Here is a 19,843-nt window from a genome sequence, read left to right as displayed (position 1 = left end):
TAGAAAATATAGCCATTTCCACACGTAGGTATTCATATATGGTATATCATCGCTTTGGGGATAAAAACCTATAAGATATTATTATACTGAATTCTGTAGACAATTGTAACATTGTAAATGTTTATATATCTAAACATATCAAAACACAAAAAAGATTAAAAATACTAGGTGTCAAGAATTTTCTAGCTCCATTATTATGCACTAATGACCAAAATGTCATTAAGTGGCACAAGACTGTAAACAATTATATTTATGTCATTGAAAACTGGAACTCCAACCTCAGAGAAAGAAAACACAAATCTAAGATAGATGAAGTGAAGTAAAATCTCTCTAACATCCTGAATTTTCATGGGAATTATCTAAATGACATGATCAAAAATCCCCACATATTTCTGAGCTTTGTTCACTAAAATGGCTTACAAATGACAGTCAATTTGAGCAATAAGCAATCCTAGTACTTGGAATGTAGCCTCTAAATATCATTTCCTATTGAAAGAAACCAAAGTTCTTTTAGAGAAATAGTTCCTTCAAGGTCTGGATAGGAAATGTTTAAGATGAACTTGGAACATCTCATAGTTCAAAAGCAAGGGAAACAGGTAACAATGACCACTAGGTGGTGGCAAAGGGTCCCAGGAGCCAAGATAAAGAGGCTTCTACAAGGCAAAAGGGGGAGAAATTGAGCATCAGATAAGAACAATTACTATTCCTAACTGGATTAAACACACCAAATATTTTTAAATGCATGACATCATATTGACTCTTAAATAAAAGTTAAAAAGATTTCAAAAGCCCCTTTGGCTATCATTTGATAATGCTAGAATAATACCTTACTATTCTGAAAAGTGTTTAAATGAAGAAAAGGAATCAAATGTTTATCTCCTGCCTTAACTATACAAACCGAATATCTGTGTAAAGAATAATCAATCATAGCCAGGTGCTGTGGCACACACTTGCAATCCCAGTAGCTTGGGAGGCTGAGGAGGGAAGATAGCAAGTTCAAAGTCAGCCTCAGCAAAAGTGAATTGCTAAAGCAACTCAGTGAGACCCTGTATATAAATAAAATACAAAATAGGGCTGAGGATATGGCTCACTAGCCAAGTGCCCCTGAGTTTAATCCCCAGTACCAAAAAAAAGAAAGAATAATCAATCATAAATTTTTATTTGTATAGGCATCCCAGCCTTTAAATGAAGAAAGAAAAATCCCAGCAATTCAGACCATTGCTATTTTGCAACCTGTAATATATTAGCAAATCTCACCAAGGTCACTGTTGACTAGTAGTCAACATCAAAGGAGAGGACATGCAGATGTCAATGCAATATTTCCTATTAAATTTTCATAAGAAACAGAATTGAACCTAAACATGACTACCAATTTCCAAGAAATATAAAGCAACAGAGAGAGACTGAGGTTGTTAGCTCAGCACTTGCCTAGAATGCATGGAGCCCGAGGTTCAATCCCCAGCACCACCAAAAAAAAAAAAAGGCAATAGAGAAAACAGGTTAAATTGTTGTACCAGGGGGATGTCATTTATTCACCAAAACTACAATATATCCTAGAAGTCCCACAAACATATTTTTTTCAATTATTGCAAAAAGTTACAACAAAAGGAGAAATCAATAGAGAGTAACTTATATGAGACTTGTTCTCCCACTGAAAGCAACCAGAAAGTTGGAATATATATATTGGTACCAGGGATTGAACTCAGGAGCACTTGATCACTGAGCCACATCCCCAGTCTCAGCCCCATTTTGTATTTTATTTAGAGACAGGGTCTCACTGAGTTACTTAGCACCTCACTTGTGGCTTTGAACTTGTGATCCTCCTGTCTCAGCCTCCCGAGCCACTAGGATTAAGGCATGTGCCATCATGCCCAGTCAAAAAAGATTTTTAAAGAGCTATTTTTCAGATAGAAAGCCACAAGGAACATGCAACTGTCACCCCTAAGAGCAGGAGAACAAATAGGTGAGCATTCTACCTGGAGGCACCCTCTAGACCTCAGTTTGAAAAGGGGAACACAAATGGGGCACAACAGTCTCACTGAGGAGAGAGAGACCAGAGTTCCAGGAGATTAAGCAGCCAAAAATATGTAGAGAAAACTACCAGAAACATGGGAGCCACAAAGAAAACGAGTTCTAGAAATCTGCATGGAGGCGGTCTTCAGTTTGGGGCTACATTCTAAGCAGTACCTGTGAGGGCCAAGAACAACTATAAGCTAACCAATCCCACAGTTGGCACTGAGCTGGGAGAAGTCTGGATTCCAGCTAGCCAGAGAGAGTTGACGTACAAAAACAGTATGGTCAACAAGCTCATGAAGAAGTATTTGATCCTGGCATCATGGCACATATCTGTAATCCCAGCAATCAATCCCAGGTTGAGGCAGGAAGATCCCAAGTGTGAGGCTGGCAACTTATCAAGGGCCTAAGGAAGTTAGTGAGACCCTATCTCAAAAGAAAAAAAAAGTTCACTCAATATCATTAATTATCAGGAAATAAACTCACAAAAAAATACCCACTAGAATGGCCCAAGTGCTAGTGAAGATGAAGTCAAGTGGAAGTCTCCTAAATTGCTGGTGGAAGGATAAAATGATTGTGGTCATTTTTTAGCATGGCTTGACAGTATCACATAAGACAAAAACATACATTAAACGTAGGAGGCAATTGCACTCCTAGATATGAGTCCACTTATAGTGGCAGATATATGAAACAGTACTGTAGGAAAAATGAATCTATAGTTTAAAAAAAAAGTTATCAATGGTTGCCTGGAACAGGTGGTGAAGGCACTCACTGGGAAGGATCCCAAGGAAACCCCTTTTCTAGTGAAAAAAAAAACTGTTCTATATCTTTATTATGGTAGTTTTTACATGGGTATCTACATTTGTTAAAACTCAGAGTGTGCTTGCTTTGGCAGCACATATACTAAAATTGGAACAATACAGAAAAAATCAGCATAGTCCCCGAGCAAGGATGACACCCACATTTGTGAAGTATTCCATAGTTTTGTGGAACCAACCCTTCAGCAGATGAATGGATAAAGAAACCGTGGTACATATATGAAATGGAATATTACTTATAGCATTAAAAGAGAAAAAAATTATGGCATCTGCGGGTGAATGGGAATATCAGGTTAAGGGAAGTAAGCCAATCCCCAAAACCAAAAGCTGTATGTTCTCTCTGAAAGTGGATGCTGACCCATAATGGGGGTGAGGTGGGTGGTAAGGGGCATGGAAAGAATGGAGGAACTTTGGGCAAAGGGGAGGTAGGACAGGTGAGGGGGCAGAGGGATAGGAAAGATGGTGGAATGAGATGAACCACATTACCCGAGGTACATGTAGGACTACACGTGTTGTGTACAACTAGGAAAAGTTTTGTTCCATTTATATACAATGAATTGAAATGCATTCTGCTATCATGTATAACCAATTAGAACAAATTTAAAAAACTCACTGATATTGGCTATCAAGGAATTACTGTTAAGTTGTGTGATGGCCCGTGGGTTCATTATACTATTCTCTATGCTTTTCTTTAAAGCTTTTCTAATTAAATTTATTTTTTAACTAGTACATAGAAACAAACATTATAATTATTGAAGTAGGTAACATGACATTTTGATGCATGTATACACTATGTAACATTTAAATCAGTTAAATATATCTACCTCCTCAAACATCATTTCTTTATGGTAAAACTTTCACAATCTTTTTTTCTAGTATTCTAAAATATACAGTATGTTATGGTTACCTATAGTCCCCTACTATTCTCTCTGCTCTTATTTGAAAGTTTCCATGATAAAAATACTAAAAATAATTTTTAAATTAAGATATAACTTCAAATATTTAAAGGATTTCTATGTAGAAAAGAATTCAATTTTATAGAGGAAATCATGTGGAGGAAAATTTGGAGTCAATACAAGGATGAACTAGACAACAGAAGAACATATAGCCTTGTAAGAGAGTGACTCATGCTAGGAAATACTGGTGTACAGGCCTCATAACTATTCGTCAGGGCCACAGTAAAGAAAATAACAGCAATGAGTGAGAAACTAGACTAACAGCCTTCCAAGGTTTCTTCTAACACTAAGATTCTGCTAAGATTCCATTGATCAATGAATCTGATTGGTGCACATCTCCCAAACACATCAGAGCCTATTACTCTCCAGTCCTATCAGATATCATACTACTTGTTTAAGATTTTACATTGACTTGTTCATAATTTTTGCATATATTTGTTAAGTCCTTTTCTTAAGGCTTTCAAAAATCACAATCATACCTTACACCTGTTAGACTCTTTTAGTCCTCGCACAATGTCCTGTACATACTGGGCCATCAAAATGCCTTTTTGAAATCTCCTTTCAAATCAGTCTCCTAACATTGTGCCTCTTCTTTGCCACTCACGTCTATGTCTTACCTATCACCGTACAATCACTGACCATACCTGCACCACATTCATGTCCCCTGACCTAGACCTAGAGGAGGGCTCTGTGCATACCTAAAAAATATGAATAAAGAAATCCTTCCCATATCATGAGGCTGTTAACTTTCCAAGTGATGCTGATTCATTCTGATAATCAAATTATGACTGTAGAAGACTGCTTTAATCACTGGAAATATAATTATTCTAACTGCCTGGCTCGTACATACCCCTTACCCAGGTGGCTGCCACCATCATGAACAAACATGGAGCCAACTGAAAAATGATTTGTTTCTCCCCACAACATCTTTTCCACCCTGGTGGTCTTTCCTCCCCAGGTATTCATTGTCTTTATATCACCTTCTGACTGTCTACATGAGAATTAGGGCATGTGTAGGGGTAAAACCCTTCAAAATGCCAGACACCTCACCAGACATTTTACCTTGTCAAATCATTTAATTCTTATGATTGCAGTAAGCATTATCTACATTTTTCAGATGAGGAAAACTTTTTTCAAAAGTTTAGTTATTTGCCCAAACGTCTAAATGATAACCTTGGGATTTGAAACCAGATCTACCTGGCTTCAAAATCTACACATTTTACAAGGAAAACAACAACATCATCTTTCTTACACAAGCCTTGAAATAACACAACCTACAGGAAACAACTTCAGTTGAGGAGGATTACTGTCACAATGGCCCTAGGACCATCTTATCCTCCAACCTCTAAAAGCTTTCTCATTCCTATAATTAAACTCTAAAAGTCCAATATCAACAAATACCAATAGGGGGGAGGTAAGTCCTAAAATGCTTAGATAAGCTTCTAGACAGATTAAATGTCTTGTTTGGATCATGATTTTCTTTAGAAAGATCAGCCTTAAGTGACTCTTTCTAAGAAACAGATCTAACCTAATTCCTTTCATTCTTAAAACTTTCTAAGGATCCCCACTATTAATGGTCTAATGCTACTTTGGCTCATGACTTCCTTTAAGATTTGCTGGCCTCTCCAAAAGGCCCATCCCCCTCCAACTTCACACTTTACAACACCAACTATTCACATTCTCCTGCCCTCCCCAAATATCCTTTCTTCATGTTTCCATTTCTCTGAACACATTTCTTCTGACTGCCAGCTTCCCCCACCACCCCAGCCTGTCTAATCAACAACAAACCACATGTCAGACTCCTGTTTGCCTTCTGCCTGTGCTTCAAACACATCTCAACCACTTTCTGACCTTACTGATCACCCTTCCAACCATAATAAATGCATTTATGGACAATAATGTTCTACCATCGAATAAATACCTCTCTTTCTGCCATTATCATACTGTGTTTCAAGTGAATGCTGTTATCTCCCTGCCAGAATGAAAGGTTCTGAGGGGAAGAACCAAGTTTTTACAGGTGTGTAAATGTCCAGCCTTGGTAGACAGCAAATCTTCCTCATGTGCTAAACCAAGTAGCCATTAAAGCCACACCCCTATGGCTTTTGTTTCAGGAGCTATCTACTCAAAGGGTCAAGAGTCATTTTCATAAAGACATTTTAAGTTTTTCACTTCATGACCAGAAGCCACTTAAAAACTAATAAATAATCAACATTCTAATTGAAGAAACTATGTCAAACTTACCATCTTAGACAAATAAAGCAAGAATGAATATAACAAGAAAAGTATGTTGTCCAAAAGGGTGGCATCTGCTGGCTCTTCGACCTTTATCTCTAGTTGGTTTTCTGTATCAGCAGCATCAACAGGAGTACCTTCTGTTATAAGTAGCTCTAAAATTGAAAGGGGAAATTGCTATTTTATTTTATGCTATAGAATAAGAATTGTCTCTCTTCAGTTTCAATATTCATTGAGTGTTTCACTAAATATATGAGTCACAGTGCCTGGAATATGTGGCTCTCCTAAAGACAATTAACACAACAGAGAAGAAAACTTCAAAATCCTAATTAGAGCTGTCAAACCCTTCAATTATAAAATGAACAATCTCCAGTCTACTCTCCACTACTTCCATGGCCATACAACTGCTACCAGAACAATATTTACTCAAGGAAAATTTTTAAAACCAGAGACATATAGACAGGGTCACATTCAAAAAACATGGATTTAGTGCTGGTGAAACTTTGTGTTTAAAATTTTAGGAAAGCTGAAAGAGAGGGAGTCTTGGTTTGCAGATTTGCAGGTGGAATGGGCCAAGGCTTAACACAGTATCTGGCACCTGGCAGAGATACTCAACAATTATTTATTGAATGGACAGATGACAACTATTTAAAAAGAACACAGTATTACCAAGACAGACTAAAGGGAATTGGGTACAGACCTGCATTGAGGCTCTGTGAATGAGGTAGAATTCCAGTTAGACCTGAGAGCTTGTAGGGGTGGAATTTCAGTATGAGTTACATGAGCCTGGGGTATGTTTGATTAAACAGCAGGAGTCCAGCATGCAGTTATTAAGAAGTTGGACCAGTTGCCTCTCAGGTCTTTCTCAACCCTGAGATTCTATTCACTACTATTTTTTTAAGCTTTTGCCTAATTTTTTTTTTTAGTTTTTGATGGACCTTTATTTTATTTATTTGTATGCAGTGCTGAGAATCAAACTCAGTGCCTCATATGTTAGACAAGCGCTCTACCACTGAGCTACAACCCCAGGCCCTCCATTCACTATTGGTCTATGAATTTGACTGCTGGTGAAGTCTGCCCCATTGGCTCAGCATCTCAGCACCTGAGACACATTAAATGACATTTGGGAAGATTTTACCTATTAAAGGTCATTGACATCATTTTGTGGTGGAACTTAAAAGGCCAGGGAAATAATTCATTCTTAATTTTGTAAGTCAAGTTTTCCCTATTCTTGAAAGTTTTGGAGCATGAAAATAACAAATCGTAATGGTGCGTGATTCATTTTCATAACCTTATAGAGTTAAAGACAGTTCAGAAGTCAGTAGTGTTCATATATGGATGCAATGTCTTCTGGAAAATGGGAGAACTCATATGTTATTCCTTCTCAAATTAACTGAATCCCCCCTTGCTATGAGTTCTCCTACACTCTGTGTGTGCAGATGGTGGGGAGGGGAGGTTCAGATCAGTGCTGCCAAGCCATGCACTGGTGCAGGATAATGCTTATAGCTATGCTTACAGACCAGAACCTTTAAAAACACAAAATACAGTAATTATGGCTTCATAGCACCATACTGGATGGATTAAAATAAACAATTAGTCATCATCTAATTTACTGATAAAATGAGAGTGAGCAACACTAAAGTAGAATGCTGTTGATGCCATTATTGGGGATTTTTTTGAAAAATTGTTTCTCATCTCCCACTGGATACTGTGCACTATGATGAAGTATTTGTAAGTGTCAATCTAAAATCGATTGCAGTTCTGTACTGTTTGCTGTAAGTATATAGTATAAAGATCTGGACCATTGACTGCATTTGAAAAAGTTTAATTACAATGTCCAGGAAGCAAGTCAAAACAGGACTTGAGCTATATTATATTCCATTTAGAAGAAAAGGGAAGAAAAACACAGAATTTATGAGACTATGAACAGTGATTATTCAAGCTAACTTGTACTAGGCCAGACTTTCCTGGAAGGCCTGCTAAACACAGATTGTGGGTCCCACCCCTAGAGTTTCTGGTGCTGTTGGTCTGGTTGAAAACTACAGTTTTAGAGCATAAGGCCTTTGAAGAAAAATATTTTAGTTGTAAATGGTTTACACAAGCTAGTCATACCTAAACATTTGCTTTTAGGTGAGTTACAGTCTCTGGCCTATTTTTGATTTCTAGTCATCTTTATTCTTGCTTTTCTCTCACTTAAGATATATTTTTTTTTGAACTCACATGTACCTATATCACTCTCTGCTCTATTTCGTACCTTTGGCAACAAATATCCTTGAAAGCCTTCATTATGGTAATGCCTCTACTTTGTAGAGAAAAATTGGCAAGCTTTACCTGGGTCTACTTTCTCAGTATTTGGGATCTGAGACACTTCTGAAACACCCATGTCCTCAGTCACAGGTTGATTCAAGAGGCTGGGCTCTTCAGGATGGTTCATATTAAAATGATGACGCAGGAGGTTTGGCTCTTCATGAAGATTTCTATTAAGACGATTTGTGTTCTCTTTAGGAAAATCATCTTCATGGGGTGGCTGCATCTCTACAAGGGAGAAGAATGCATTGAGCCAGATGGATGACACTATCTACCCCCACTTAAGCCCAATGATCAGCACTCCCCCTCAGCACACAGTTCCAGATACCTCAACACTGCCCTCCATGTCCTGGCATGAGCCCATGAGAACAACTGGGCAAGGATATGGGAGGGTTAATTGTTTTCATCCCATTTAAAGGATGACTGAACTATACAGTCAAATTTATAAAGAAGCCTCATCTGCCAGAGGACTTTCCTCCTTTCCCATTTCCATATCACCTCGTTCCTTGTCCATCATGTCTACCCTTTTGGCTGTGGTTTCAGTTTTCTTTAAAATCTTCCAAATTATACTCATTTCTTGTTTGTTTTCTTTGGTTTCTAGATAAGGATTGATTTCTTTTTTCAAAAGTTTATAAGCATCAGTCTTCTCCTGTTCGTTTGAGACCTGAGAAATGTTGCTGGTTTTGTTTTTTTCACTTTCTGGCACTTTCAATTTATCTGGTAGTATTTCTTCAAAAAGTTCAAGTGAAGTTTGTTCACCCTGAGCATTATCTGTTTGACTATCTGCATGAGGATGGTTCTTCTGAGCCAAAAATTGTTCCTCAAGATCCACAGTGTTTTCTGAGAATGCACTTTCAATTTGTTGTGAGTTTGCTACTACTGGTTTAGGTTCAGGTTCAACATCCTGGGAGACTTCAGGAAATTGTCCCACTTTTTCTATAGCTTTCTCAGAATCTTCATTTGCAGAATCATACAATTCCCAAAATCCTAGAAGTTCTTTTACGTTATAATTATCAAAATCATCTCCTCCAACATCAAAACAAACAAAATCTTTCTCCTGTAAGGAAAAGAAAACCATTAATGTGTCAATAACAAAGTATCACAAAAGCAAACTCATCCACGCTCCCAAATTCAGGATTGGTTCTAAAGAATCTTTGAGGTCAACCAGATTACCCTCCTCCAACCCCCACTGCCTAACTCCATCTATGGCTGAGTAAATCTGTCTTTTTCTAGACTACAGTGTTAGAAAGTCTATTCTTTCTTTCTTTCTTTTTTTAACATGGGTCACATTCTTTAAAAAGCATAATGAGTAAAAATGGTGACAATTTGGTCTCCAACTGCCTGACTCTTGGGTCTCTCTCAATTTGCTCTGAACATAAGTAGGGAAAGGCAAGGTATCACTTATAGGATCCTCCAGCTCTTAATATCTACACCTATGTTTCAGAAATTGAACTCTTAATCATTTGCTCAGTAGAAGCTGGAAGATCCTGCAGCATTGAGAAAAATGAATCAGTTTTAAAGTATCTTACTGAGATACAAGTACATTGGATGGAATAAAGAATGATATTAAGGAGGCTCCTCACATTATTATTACCACAAGAACAAACTGAAAACAAGATTCAACAAGGTATACACCTTTCTCTTCATCAGGGTTTCACAGTCACTAAGATCTCTCTCAGGATTATGTGTATATTATCTAGTCTTCCTTCTTGCTACTAGTAAGCAAATTGATATAAAAGGAGCCATAGTATGAATGGACATGTTTTTAAAAAATTTCCATTCCTAATTAAATCTTCATAATATTCTGCGGGGGTTCCGGGGGTGGGGGAGGCAGTTCAATGTAGTAGGGATGAGTGATTTCCTCTCCTCATCACATGCATTTCTAAGCCATGAGGGATGCATGTAATGGGAAATACAATGAGAAGGCAGAGTTCAAAACAAATGAGTTCTCTGTAATCAGTGAACTGCTGTCACAGCTTAAATCCCAAGAACTCTCTTTACCAACAATGAAGTACAACAAGCAACAGAAGTGATTTTATGGCCCCTGAGATTATAAAGAAATTTTAGGAACAGCAACAACAAACAGGATGACTTTATCCATTCAGTCCATCTAATCTAAGAACTGTCCTAGCCTAGCAGTTTGCATATTCTACAGCCACTACAAAGAGCTGCCCAAAGATGTTTCAGTGTTGGTGGGCATCAATTACTATACAATTTAAAACTCTAGAAAATAATCAGCTGAAGCGAGAATTCTAGAACACGAAATCCTTTCAGTCACAAAATCAATTTAAGTCAGAGCACCATACAGGAATGTTGTATAAAGGAAGCAGTTGGGGCCTTAAAAGATCTGAGACTGAACATCACCTGAAACGCTCAGGTCCCCTTTTCCAAATCTATAACATGACTATGATCCCATATATGACTAAGAATAAGAAAACCTTTGTAAGTACATATTTCTAGCCTAGTATAAAAGTTAGAGTTTATTAATTTAACCTAAATATACTTAAAATGTCTAATAACTATCCAATGAGTTTTGCCTGTAAAATGAAATTATTTGCCTCTTAGAATATCTGTTTCAATATATTAGACAACTCTCAGATTATAATATAATCACCCTTGAATGCCTTTCAAACTTTTTTTTTTTACAGGTAGTCTGATTTCAAATGAAAATCTGACACACAAATGTTAGATTGCCCCCAAAACACATTATAAAACATTCAGAAGCAGTTAACTGAATATAACTGATGGATTTATAAGCCAGTTTACAACTGAGAACAAAAAAGAAATCCATAACTTACATCTGTTGGAATTTGTAGCTCTTCTTTAGTATATTCACGAACTACCTTGATGAAATCTTTTGGAAAGTATCCAAACATACGGCCAACCTATAGTGCAAAAGAGACAAATATCAAATAAATTCTGTACAAGGAATATAAATAAGAGATTTCTCAGAAGTGGCAGGAAATATACACATAATAGATAGGTATATGGTATAACCAAGAAAGAAAGTTGCTATAACAATTACACTGAGATTATTATTCCAAATAAAAATTAAGTACAGAACTATTAAAAAGCAACATTTCCAACCACTGAAGTTTTCTTTTTTACATTTAGCTTAATTCTCAACACAGAGCATATAAAGTTAAGACTTCTGAAGTAAATAAAAGATCTGCATAGAAGATTATTGGATACTATATGGTTAAAACAATGTAAATCAAAGCTGGTTATAAATGCAATTCCAAATAACCTCTAGCAAGAATTTACCTGTACATTTTGTAGCATTGCTCATAAACCAATATTTATGTCTTTCTTAACCAATACACAACAGTCATAAAAATTAATAAGTAAAAACAATACAAAAATCTCTAAAATGTATTACCACTATAGCAGATGTATTGATAGTATATGCTTTCCTAGCTTTGTCCAAATCTACTTTTACAAGTACTTGGGGAGTGCTGAGGGCCATTGTCAAGTAGGAATGAAGCTTCAAAATTTCCTTGCCAGCGTACCCCATGTTAAATGGATTTCACTGTTGACATTGCATGTAAGGTGACCTTGCTCAAGGACCAAGGCAGATCCGGGTTTAGAGCTGATCAGGTTTGAGGAAGTATCCCACTCCTTAGGGTGTTCCCGGTTTAAGACAAAAGGAGTTTTAGGGAAGTTGGAGGTTGAAGATTATTGCTGCTGGGAGTAGGGCGTGCCTGCAGCCTGAGTTCCCGCTGAGTTCTCCTGGAGAAAAAGTTTTTAGGAGGTGAATTGTTTGGGAGATTGGATTGCCCCCGAACCCGTGTGGAGGCGGTGTGAGTCGGGAATAAAGAATTTCTGTTTGAATCTACAAGGCTGTGAGTGCCTTCTGATTCTGTGCCCAGCCAAGACTGCGGCATTATGGTGGCCCGTACGTGGGATGTCTGAAGCTTGGGGGTAAGTGAATTTGCTCGCTCCTGAAAGAGAGCAAAAAAATGGGTGACCATTTCAAAAAACAATGTGTTCTTGTTTTGATTTATTTTGTTTTCATTTCAAGTGGCCTGTTCCTAGAACTTTCTCAGGCAAACTAAGGAAAATGGTTGACTCAAGGTTTGAAGTTGTTCGCCTCCGAGGAAGAAAAATTGTTAGAGGAAGGAGGTACCCCAGTAAGACCAAGAAAAACTATGGCATATGTTGATACAATACAAAAAATGTAGCCCATGGCTTTATAAAGATGAGTTATTAAGTATATCAATGGGACCATTATGGTATCCTGTAGAAGGATTTTTCTTCAACAAGAAAGAGATGACTAGTTCTGTTCACTATACTTGTCTTGGTTTTTACAGACAGCTGATTCATTTACAAAGCTAAAATGTTAAAATATCAACCACTAAATATGAAATCAAGTACTCTTTACTTATTAAGTTCCATAAGGTAATATATTTAAACATTATGTGTGTTTTCATAAATTGGCAAATGGAAAAATGTTTAATATTGCTTTGGTCTGTGTCTTTGCTGAAACAAGGTTACTAAGTGTTAAGATTCTATCATGTGTAATTTATATACAGAGAGTATAAGAAGTTTCAGCTGGGTTTCAATTACAGTATAACAGTACCTTAAAAAACATGAAAGTATTTCATCTTATTAAAGTGGAGTAATTTTATAAGGGTTGTTTTAGAATGTGAATTTATAAAAAGGGTTAATGGTTAAAAAAGAGGTATAAAAAGATTCAAGATGTGGAAATATATTTTAATATAAAAGGTTAAAGGAAAAATAAATGTTTCTAGTTGAGATAATCTCTGTGTGGTAAAGTGAAAATTTGTAAAATGCCATTTAAAAAGATTTTGAGGAAACTAGATTTAATTTAAAAGCTTGAGAAAGGTAGAAAGAAAAAAAAGGTATTTGTACATGGCAGATTGAGACAAAGCTTCTTAATGGAGTAAAAAAGAGCCTTTGGTTGAAGGGCAGCCATGTAAACTAATATTAAGTGATTTAAACAAAATCTAAGCCTCGTTTAAAAGAGTGAAGCTGTAGGTGGTGAAAAAGTACATTTAATAGTACAGTATAGATGATAAATGAAATGCTTTAAATGGTTAAATTGAAGGAAGATTGCTTTACTCATCAAACTATTAAAATGTACTTATTAAACTAAAAAGAGGGAGATGAGATAATCTTTGTTTGGTAAAGTAAAAAGTCGTAAAATGTCTAAGTACATTGCAAAAAGCTTTAAAAGGTTAAATTGAAGGTGGTTAAGATGCCTTCATGATGGAGGAAAAAAAATATAACCCATGAAAATGGGAAGATAATAAAAGATTTAGATAAAGAAGATTAAAAATTTGAAGTGGAAAACTTCAAAAACAGAAGTACAAAAAGGTTAAAAAAAAGAGAGAAGATGTAGAAAGATAAAGATATAGGAAGATAAAAAGATGTAGAAAGACAAGAATTTTATACCCACAAAATAGGAAATGAAAGAAAACTAGGAGAGAAGAAAGCAACTAAGGGTAAATATAAAAACCTTAGAAGAAAACTAGAAGATAGAAATAAGATGGAAAATGGTTAAAAATGTCAAGTAAAGGTATTTCAGATAGAAAATACAAAGGGCTAAGACAACTATGGTTTCAAACCACATCTAAAAATTAAAAGGACTAAAGTAATTCTAAAAACTAAGGCAAAATGCTTTTGAAAGACTTAAATTTAAAAGGATCTTAAAGGGGTATATATCCCCCAAAGATAAACTTAAAATAACCCTTTTTTTACTCTAAACTTTTTAAATTTGGATTCATCAGGACTTAATGCTGCGGAAAGACATATGTATCCAAAAAATGTACATAAGCCTAAGGTACTTTGGAAAGATATTCTAACAGGACATTGGAAAGCTCCTGACCCAGTGTTTGTCTGGAGTCGGGGTTCTGTTTTTGTGTTTCCACAGGGAGAACAGCAGCCGATTTAGATTCCAGAGACACTAACTAAAACAATTTCTACAGACCAAAAAGAAGATAATTTGACTCAAATCCATAACAGCTGATATCCAGAGCTCCAGCTTGGCTATTCTTACATCTGCGACAGTGATTAACCACGGTGCCTTTTTTCAATATCTATTTTATTATTGCATTTTTCCCACATCATAAAATTCTATTTTATTTTTTGAGCTCATACAAACCTAGGTTAATGTTTTTCTGATCAGCTTGGTTTTTTGAGTGTGTTTTATTTTTTGACTGTGGAGTTTTTAAACATTGCAATGGAGATTTTTACCTAGGTAAAGCTACAAGGCTGTTATTATTGTCTTATGTGTTGTATGTTATGAGTGCACTGTTTTGTGTTGCATGTCAGTATGTGTGTATGTCCATATTTTTATATGAGGAGTGCTCATGAAAAAATGGATCCGAATTTTCTTTTTTTTTTATTCACATGATTTAAGTGGTTTAATCTAAATTAGGTAAACAGCTGTTAATGATTGTTTTCAAAGGTGGTTAACAGATCTGTTTGCTTACTATTGTTTTTAAAGGTGATTAACAGATCTGTTTGTTTACTTTCACTTTTCCTTTTCATTATATTTAATAATTCTGTTCAGGATAATGTCTCTTTAACATCATTGCCAGAATTCCCATCTCCATCCCAGTGCCAGTGAAGACTAAGAAAACCAAACTACAGCTTCTATGATAGCTATCACAGTAAACTGTATAAACTGACGCATCAATGAATATAATTCAACAAGTAATGCTCAATCAAGGACTAGATTTACTTTGGGAGGAAATGAACATATTGATAGACTCCTCCGATTTGAACTGCTTGCAGAACTTGCTTGGACTATATATGAGTTGCATGCATTGTGAACTATCATCTGGTGCAGCGAATTGTGGTACTGCTGGCATATCCTTGCTGATGGTGTCACTAGTGATGCAATTTCCTTGCCAGCGCCCCCTATGTTAATTGTGGTAATGCTGGCATCTTTGCTGATGGTGTCACCAGTGACACAATTTTTCCAAAGGAGCCGACAATTGGCTTGGTGTCGTGGCATTTCTGTATCCTCCTCCCTTCTACTAGTGATGGTCTAAAATTTGGGGGCCAACAGAGGTGAGGCAAGAACCTCACCCCCCCACTGGCACCAAGGTTAAATTTGGGGGCCAACAGAGGTGAGACAAGAACCTCACCCACCCACACTGGTGCTTAGGCCTATCCACAAGCATGGCTGAATGCTGGACCGGTAGTCAGTGACGGGTTGATCTGGTTGCAGTGGATTCAACCCAAGACAGGAAACTGACGTCTAAAGGTCAGTTCTCCCATGACGGGTAAGAACCATATGTTGAATTGGACAACCTACCTGGCACGGTCCTTTAGCCACATTGCTTGTTGTTTAATTAATCAGAAGGGGGGAGAAAATTAATGCTGCAGTCTTGGCTGGGCACAGAATCAGGAGGCACTCACAGCCTTGTAGATTCAAACAGCTATTCTTTATTCCCGACTCACACCGCCTCCACACAGGTTCGGGGGCAATCCAATCTCCCAAACAATTCACCTCCTAAAAACTTTTTCTCCAGGAGAACTCAGCGGGAACTCAGGCTGCAGGCACGCCCTACTCCCAGCAGCAATAATCTTCAACCTCCAACTTCCCTAAAACTCCTTTTGTCTTAAACTGGGAACACCCTTAGGAGTGGGATACTTCCTCAAACCTGATCAGCTCTAAACCCGGATCTGCCTTGGTCCTTGAGCAAGGTCACCTTACATGCAATGTCAACAGTGAAATCCATTTAACATGGGGTACGCTGGCAAGGAAATTTTGAAGCTTCATTCCTACTTGACAATGGCCCTCAGCAGGGGAGAAAATAATATTACAATATAATGCATATGAAACCACATATCAAGCTTCAGTTTCACCCAAAATAAATCCTCTGCAGAAAAGAACCCCATTTATTTTCAGCACCAACAGTTAAATTATATGAAGTTACATAAAGTATACAAAAGGTATATAAAGTTCCCCTTGAGGAAGACACTCCTATTTCTAACTACTGACTAAAAGCAACAGAAGATTCTTGCCAATAATTAAAGGAAACTGATAGGCAAATCAAATGCCCAAAAAAGAAAATTAAAAAAGGCATCTTATCACTACCTCTAAAATATCCCCATTCATGAATGTTCTTGTTATATCTAGAAACCATCTGAGAGCCAGTATTAGTGGTAGAATACTGCCATGAAGATTAGATAAGACGGAGCAATTAAAAGTTTCATCACTGCAGATAAAGTCTGAGACTCTAGAAAACCAACAACAGTGCAGAATGAAAACTAAAAACTCAAAAGGAGAATCATTTTGAAAACTAAAGAGTTTTTAATTTCTTAAGTATAACACTTATGACATGAGAGGCGAGTCTGAGGGGAAATACACTTTTCCCTTCTGATGAAAATTCTATTAAGGTTAAATTTGGAAAAGGGAAAGACACCAGAGATGTATGGAGAAAGGGAACACATTTATCTCTTCTTAATCTGTGTCAAATGAGACCATAGATTATATAAAGCTCCATAATTACACACTGGGTGGTATCCCATTTCTTGTGATATGAAAAAAATGATGCAGAATCATGGAGGCTCATGACTGGAAATAATTTTTATATCTAATTTTGCTTCCATACATCATCCCTGCTAAGGTGCTGTTGATTTGATTTGTGGGTGGGGAGCCAAGAACTGCCTCAAGAGAACAAATTCTGCATAAGCTACTATCAGAACAAATGTACTTAAGTGCCACTGCCCTGAAAGGAAATATTCAAAAGGAAGATGGATTAGACAGGGGTCCTTTCCTAACTGAGTTTTTCATTTTATAGGGAGCTAAGATAAAACACAACCTGACTGAAGGCAAAGAAGACAAATGAATGCCAGAGGAGCAATGCAAACAAGGTGCCACCCAAACACTCATCAGTCGGCAAAGATCCTTTCTGGTCAGGTGCTGAAAGCAGGGCTCCTCAGGAAGACAGGATGAGTGCTGCCACCCAGAATGGCAAGAGTCCTAGGGATGAACAGAGTTAACAGGCTACAATGTGAGAGGAGAAAATGCAAATCAAGCCCATTTATCCAAAAGCTCAAAGAAGGAAAGAAAGACGACTACTACATGAAAAATGCCACTTAGGTACATGGAAAAACAGTTCCAAGTTTAAAGGTTACCAATCCTATTTGGTATACTTGAAAGAAACAATAGATGGTTCTTTATATGGAGTACTGCAACTGGGACTCTGTCTAAATATAAAGTTTGTACCTAGAGGCACCATGTTTCAAGATCATTCCCTAAGAGTCAGAAATGGCAACAAAATGAAACTAGTTTTCCATAGGGATTACTCTTATTTTCTGTCTTATTTTCTGCTGTGTGGTGTTTTATTTAGGGTGAGAACTTTCAAGGATGCAACCCGGAATGTCTCTAAACTGGAACATTCCTACAGTCATCAAAACCCTTGCTACTATTTTACGTAAACAATCCACATATCACATTTTTTTAAATGAAAAGGACAATACTCATAAGCCACTAGGAGGACACTCCTAGTGAATCTCCCCATTTAAAATATCAAAGCATGATATAAACAATGTCATGTCTTTCATCAGAAGATCCATACAACTGGCTGGAAGTAGAACCCCTGGGGGAACCTTCAGGCATAGAATATAGGAAAAGCAGAAAATGGATGACCCAGAAGTTGCAAAAAAGAAAAAAAGGGGGGGGAAAAAGCACACAATGGACATAATATTCTGCTTTTTTAGAGTAAAAACAGCACAATTGATATTAAAAAATCAACTTTAAATATGCATGCCTGAGTTACTATCTCAGACTTAATTTACAGGATTAACTCTAATGTCCATGAATCCTTCCCTTTTGAAACAGCAAAGCTAAGAATTGTCATGTTTTCACCATGACGACCTTTATGATGTGTAGAGCCTTCTGGAACTTGATGTGAGGGGTAGCAACCACAACCAGTTCAGTTCTGTTTCAGAAAGTCTCCTGACTTTCTATGCTGTGCCAGGCCTTAGGTGTATTAGGAGCACAGGGCCTGGCAAAGAGGTCAGGTTAACTCTACAAAGACCCCAAGAAATCAGTCATTTAAATCTACACTGCTACCCATCAAAAGTAAGAATATAACACCTGTCAAACTTTTACTTACACTTCCGGCCCAAAGTTCTGGTGATACCTCTGCAAGTTTATAGTAGACAAATACAGGGTCACCTTTTTTAAAATTTACAAAACGACAATCTGGTCCTGTGAAATCTTCAACAGCTTCACCTCGATACATTAACACTGTATATAAACATTGAAAAAAGAAAAAAACAAACATTAGGATTTGATTTTTCACAGTCCATATTGACTCATCAGGAAATATGAATCCCACTATGAACAAAAATCAAGTTTTTCCAGTACTCTCTGGAATCACTTTTAATTCACCTGCTCAAAGTATCTAAAATCCTTAGAGATTTTATTGCTATAAAATACAATATTCCCTGCAATTAGACGAGGGAAAAGGAAGCTTCTCTATTTTTCTCTGTGCTGAGAAATAAAAAGCAAAGTGGCTACCACCAACCATAGCTGGTTTCAGTGAAACTCTTGGTTCTTGCAGGCCTCCTCAATTTTTTTCTGTTTCATAATCATAGAAAGCTTCATTTTGCAAATATGTAAATCCAAGTGTAGACATGGACAGGCTTAAGTATGGCTTCATGCAGAGGTAATAGGGAAGAGGTTAGAATATCCAGGAACCCCCAAGGGGTTAATTAACTTGAACTAACTGCTAAAAGACATTACCTTTAAGTGGCTGCAAGTGCTACCATGCAGCCGTAAACACTGTCAATTTCATTTGCAGCAGAGTTGCTGTCTCTGGGTTCAGGATCTGGGTAAATAACCAGGAAATATGTTTTCTCTGAGCAAATATTGTTGACTATATCCAACATTAAGATTGTTTCAAAACATCCTCATTAGTATTTTTTTTTAATAAACAAAATCAAAAGTGGGTATCCTATCTGACAAGGAACAAGTTTAACCACGAGAAAAGGTCAGGCAATACCTTCATGCTTAAAATGCAGGACTAGGATCACAATTGATCTAGAAACTGGTAGAAGCAACATTTTTCTTTTGGTTGACCAAATAGACAGTTTCTGATTTAAGATGAAATGGACAATAGATGTATGTAAAAAGCACAAAGAAATGGAAATAACACTTTTTCTAAAAGCCAATTAGCAGTAAAATACACGAGAATGTTTGTTTTATAAAAATATATGTCTGAGGAACAAACACAGATTTGGAGAGGGTAACTTGTTTTTTTGAAGCTAAAATAGGACTATTTTCAGAACTGTCAGCATCCTAATTCATATGTAATTAAGAGGCCAAGTTGAAGGTGAGAGACACTTTAAGGTGGGGAATTTTCATCACAAGTGGAAATGGCAATGTTTCTCTTGTTCCCCCTTAGGTCATAGAGGATTTATAAATCAGTAATATATTAGGTGACAACATAATGCATACTATGGAGCACCTATTTAGTTCTTTTTTTTTTTGGAGCACTTATTTGGAAGGCACACAAGGACACCTTACATACA

The 19,843-nt window shown here is 36.8% G+C and overlaps 1 protein-coding gene and 1 non-coding gene across 5 annotated transcripts in view; one reads left to right on the top strand and one right to left on the bottom strand.

Moving 5' to 3' along the window:
- The window catches only part of LOC144372743 (transport and Golgi organization protein 1 homolog), a 48,287-nt gene extending 29,150 nt beyond the window's left edge, over positions 1-19,137 (bottom strand). The window contains exons 1-6 of one of the 4 annotated variants that reach the window (XM_078036007.1): positions 19,056-19,137; positions 18,424-18,557; positions 11,125-11,211; positions 8,825-9,383; positions 8,351-8,554; positions 6,029-6,174 (exon numbers count right to left, since the gene is read on the bottom strand). In XM_078036007.1, the coding sequence (XP_077892133.1) occupies positions 6,029-6,174; positions 8,351-8,554; positions 8,825-9,383; positions 11,125-11,211; positions 18,424-18,552 (1,125 nt within the window). In that variant the 5' untranslated portion in view covers positions 18,553-18,557; positions 19,056-19,137. Of the gene's footprint in view, positions 1-6,028; positions 6,175-8,350; positions 8,555-8,654; positions 8,781-8,824; positions 9,384-11,124; positions 11,212-18,423; positions 18,558-19,055 lie in introns of those variants that run through there. The other 3 variants (XM_078036006.1, XM_078036008.1, XM_078036009.1) reach the window with 3 other exon arrangements.
- On the top strand, positions 2,893-2,999 carry LOC144372749 (U6 spliceosomal RNA). The gene has a single exon (XR_013432644.1). It is a non-coding gene; the product is annotated as a U6 spliceosomal RNA (small nuclear RNA).
- Positions 19,138-19,843: the final 706 nt, after the last annotated feature.

The sequence above is a fragment of the Ictidomys tridecemlineatus genome, unplaced genomic scaffold (assembly GCF_052094955.1).
Source record: "Ictidomys tridecemlineatus isolate mIctTri1 unplaced genomic scaffold, mIctTri1.hap1 Scaffold_155, whole genome shotgun sequence".
Taxonomy (NCBI): Eukaryota; Metazoa; Chordata; class Mammalia; order Rodentia; family Sciuridae; genus Ictidomys; species Ictidomys tridecemlineatus.
Note: the sequence above shows the minus strand (reverse complement) of the source record. Positions and strands in the feature narration are given on the sequence as shown.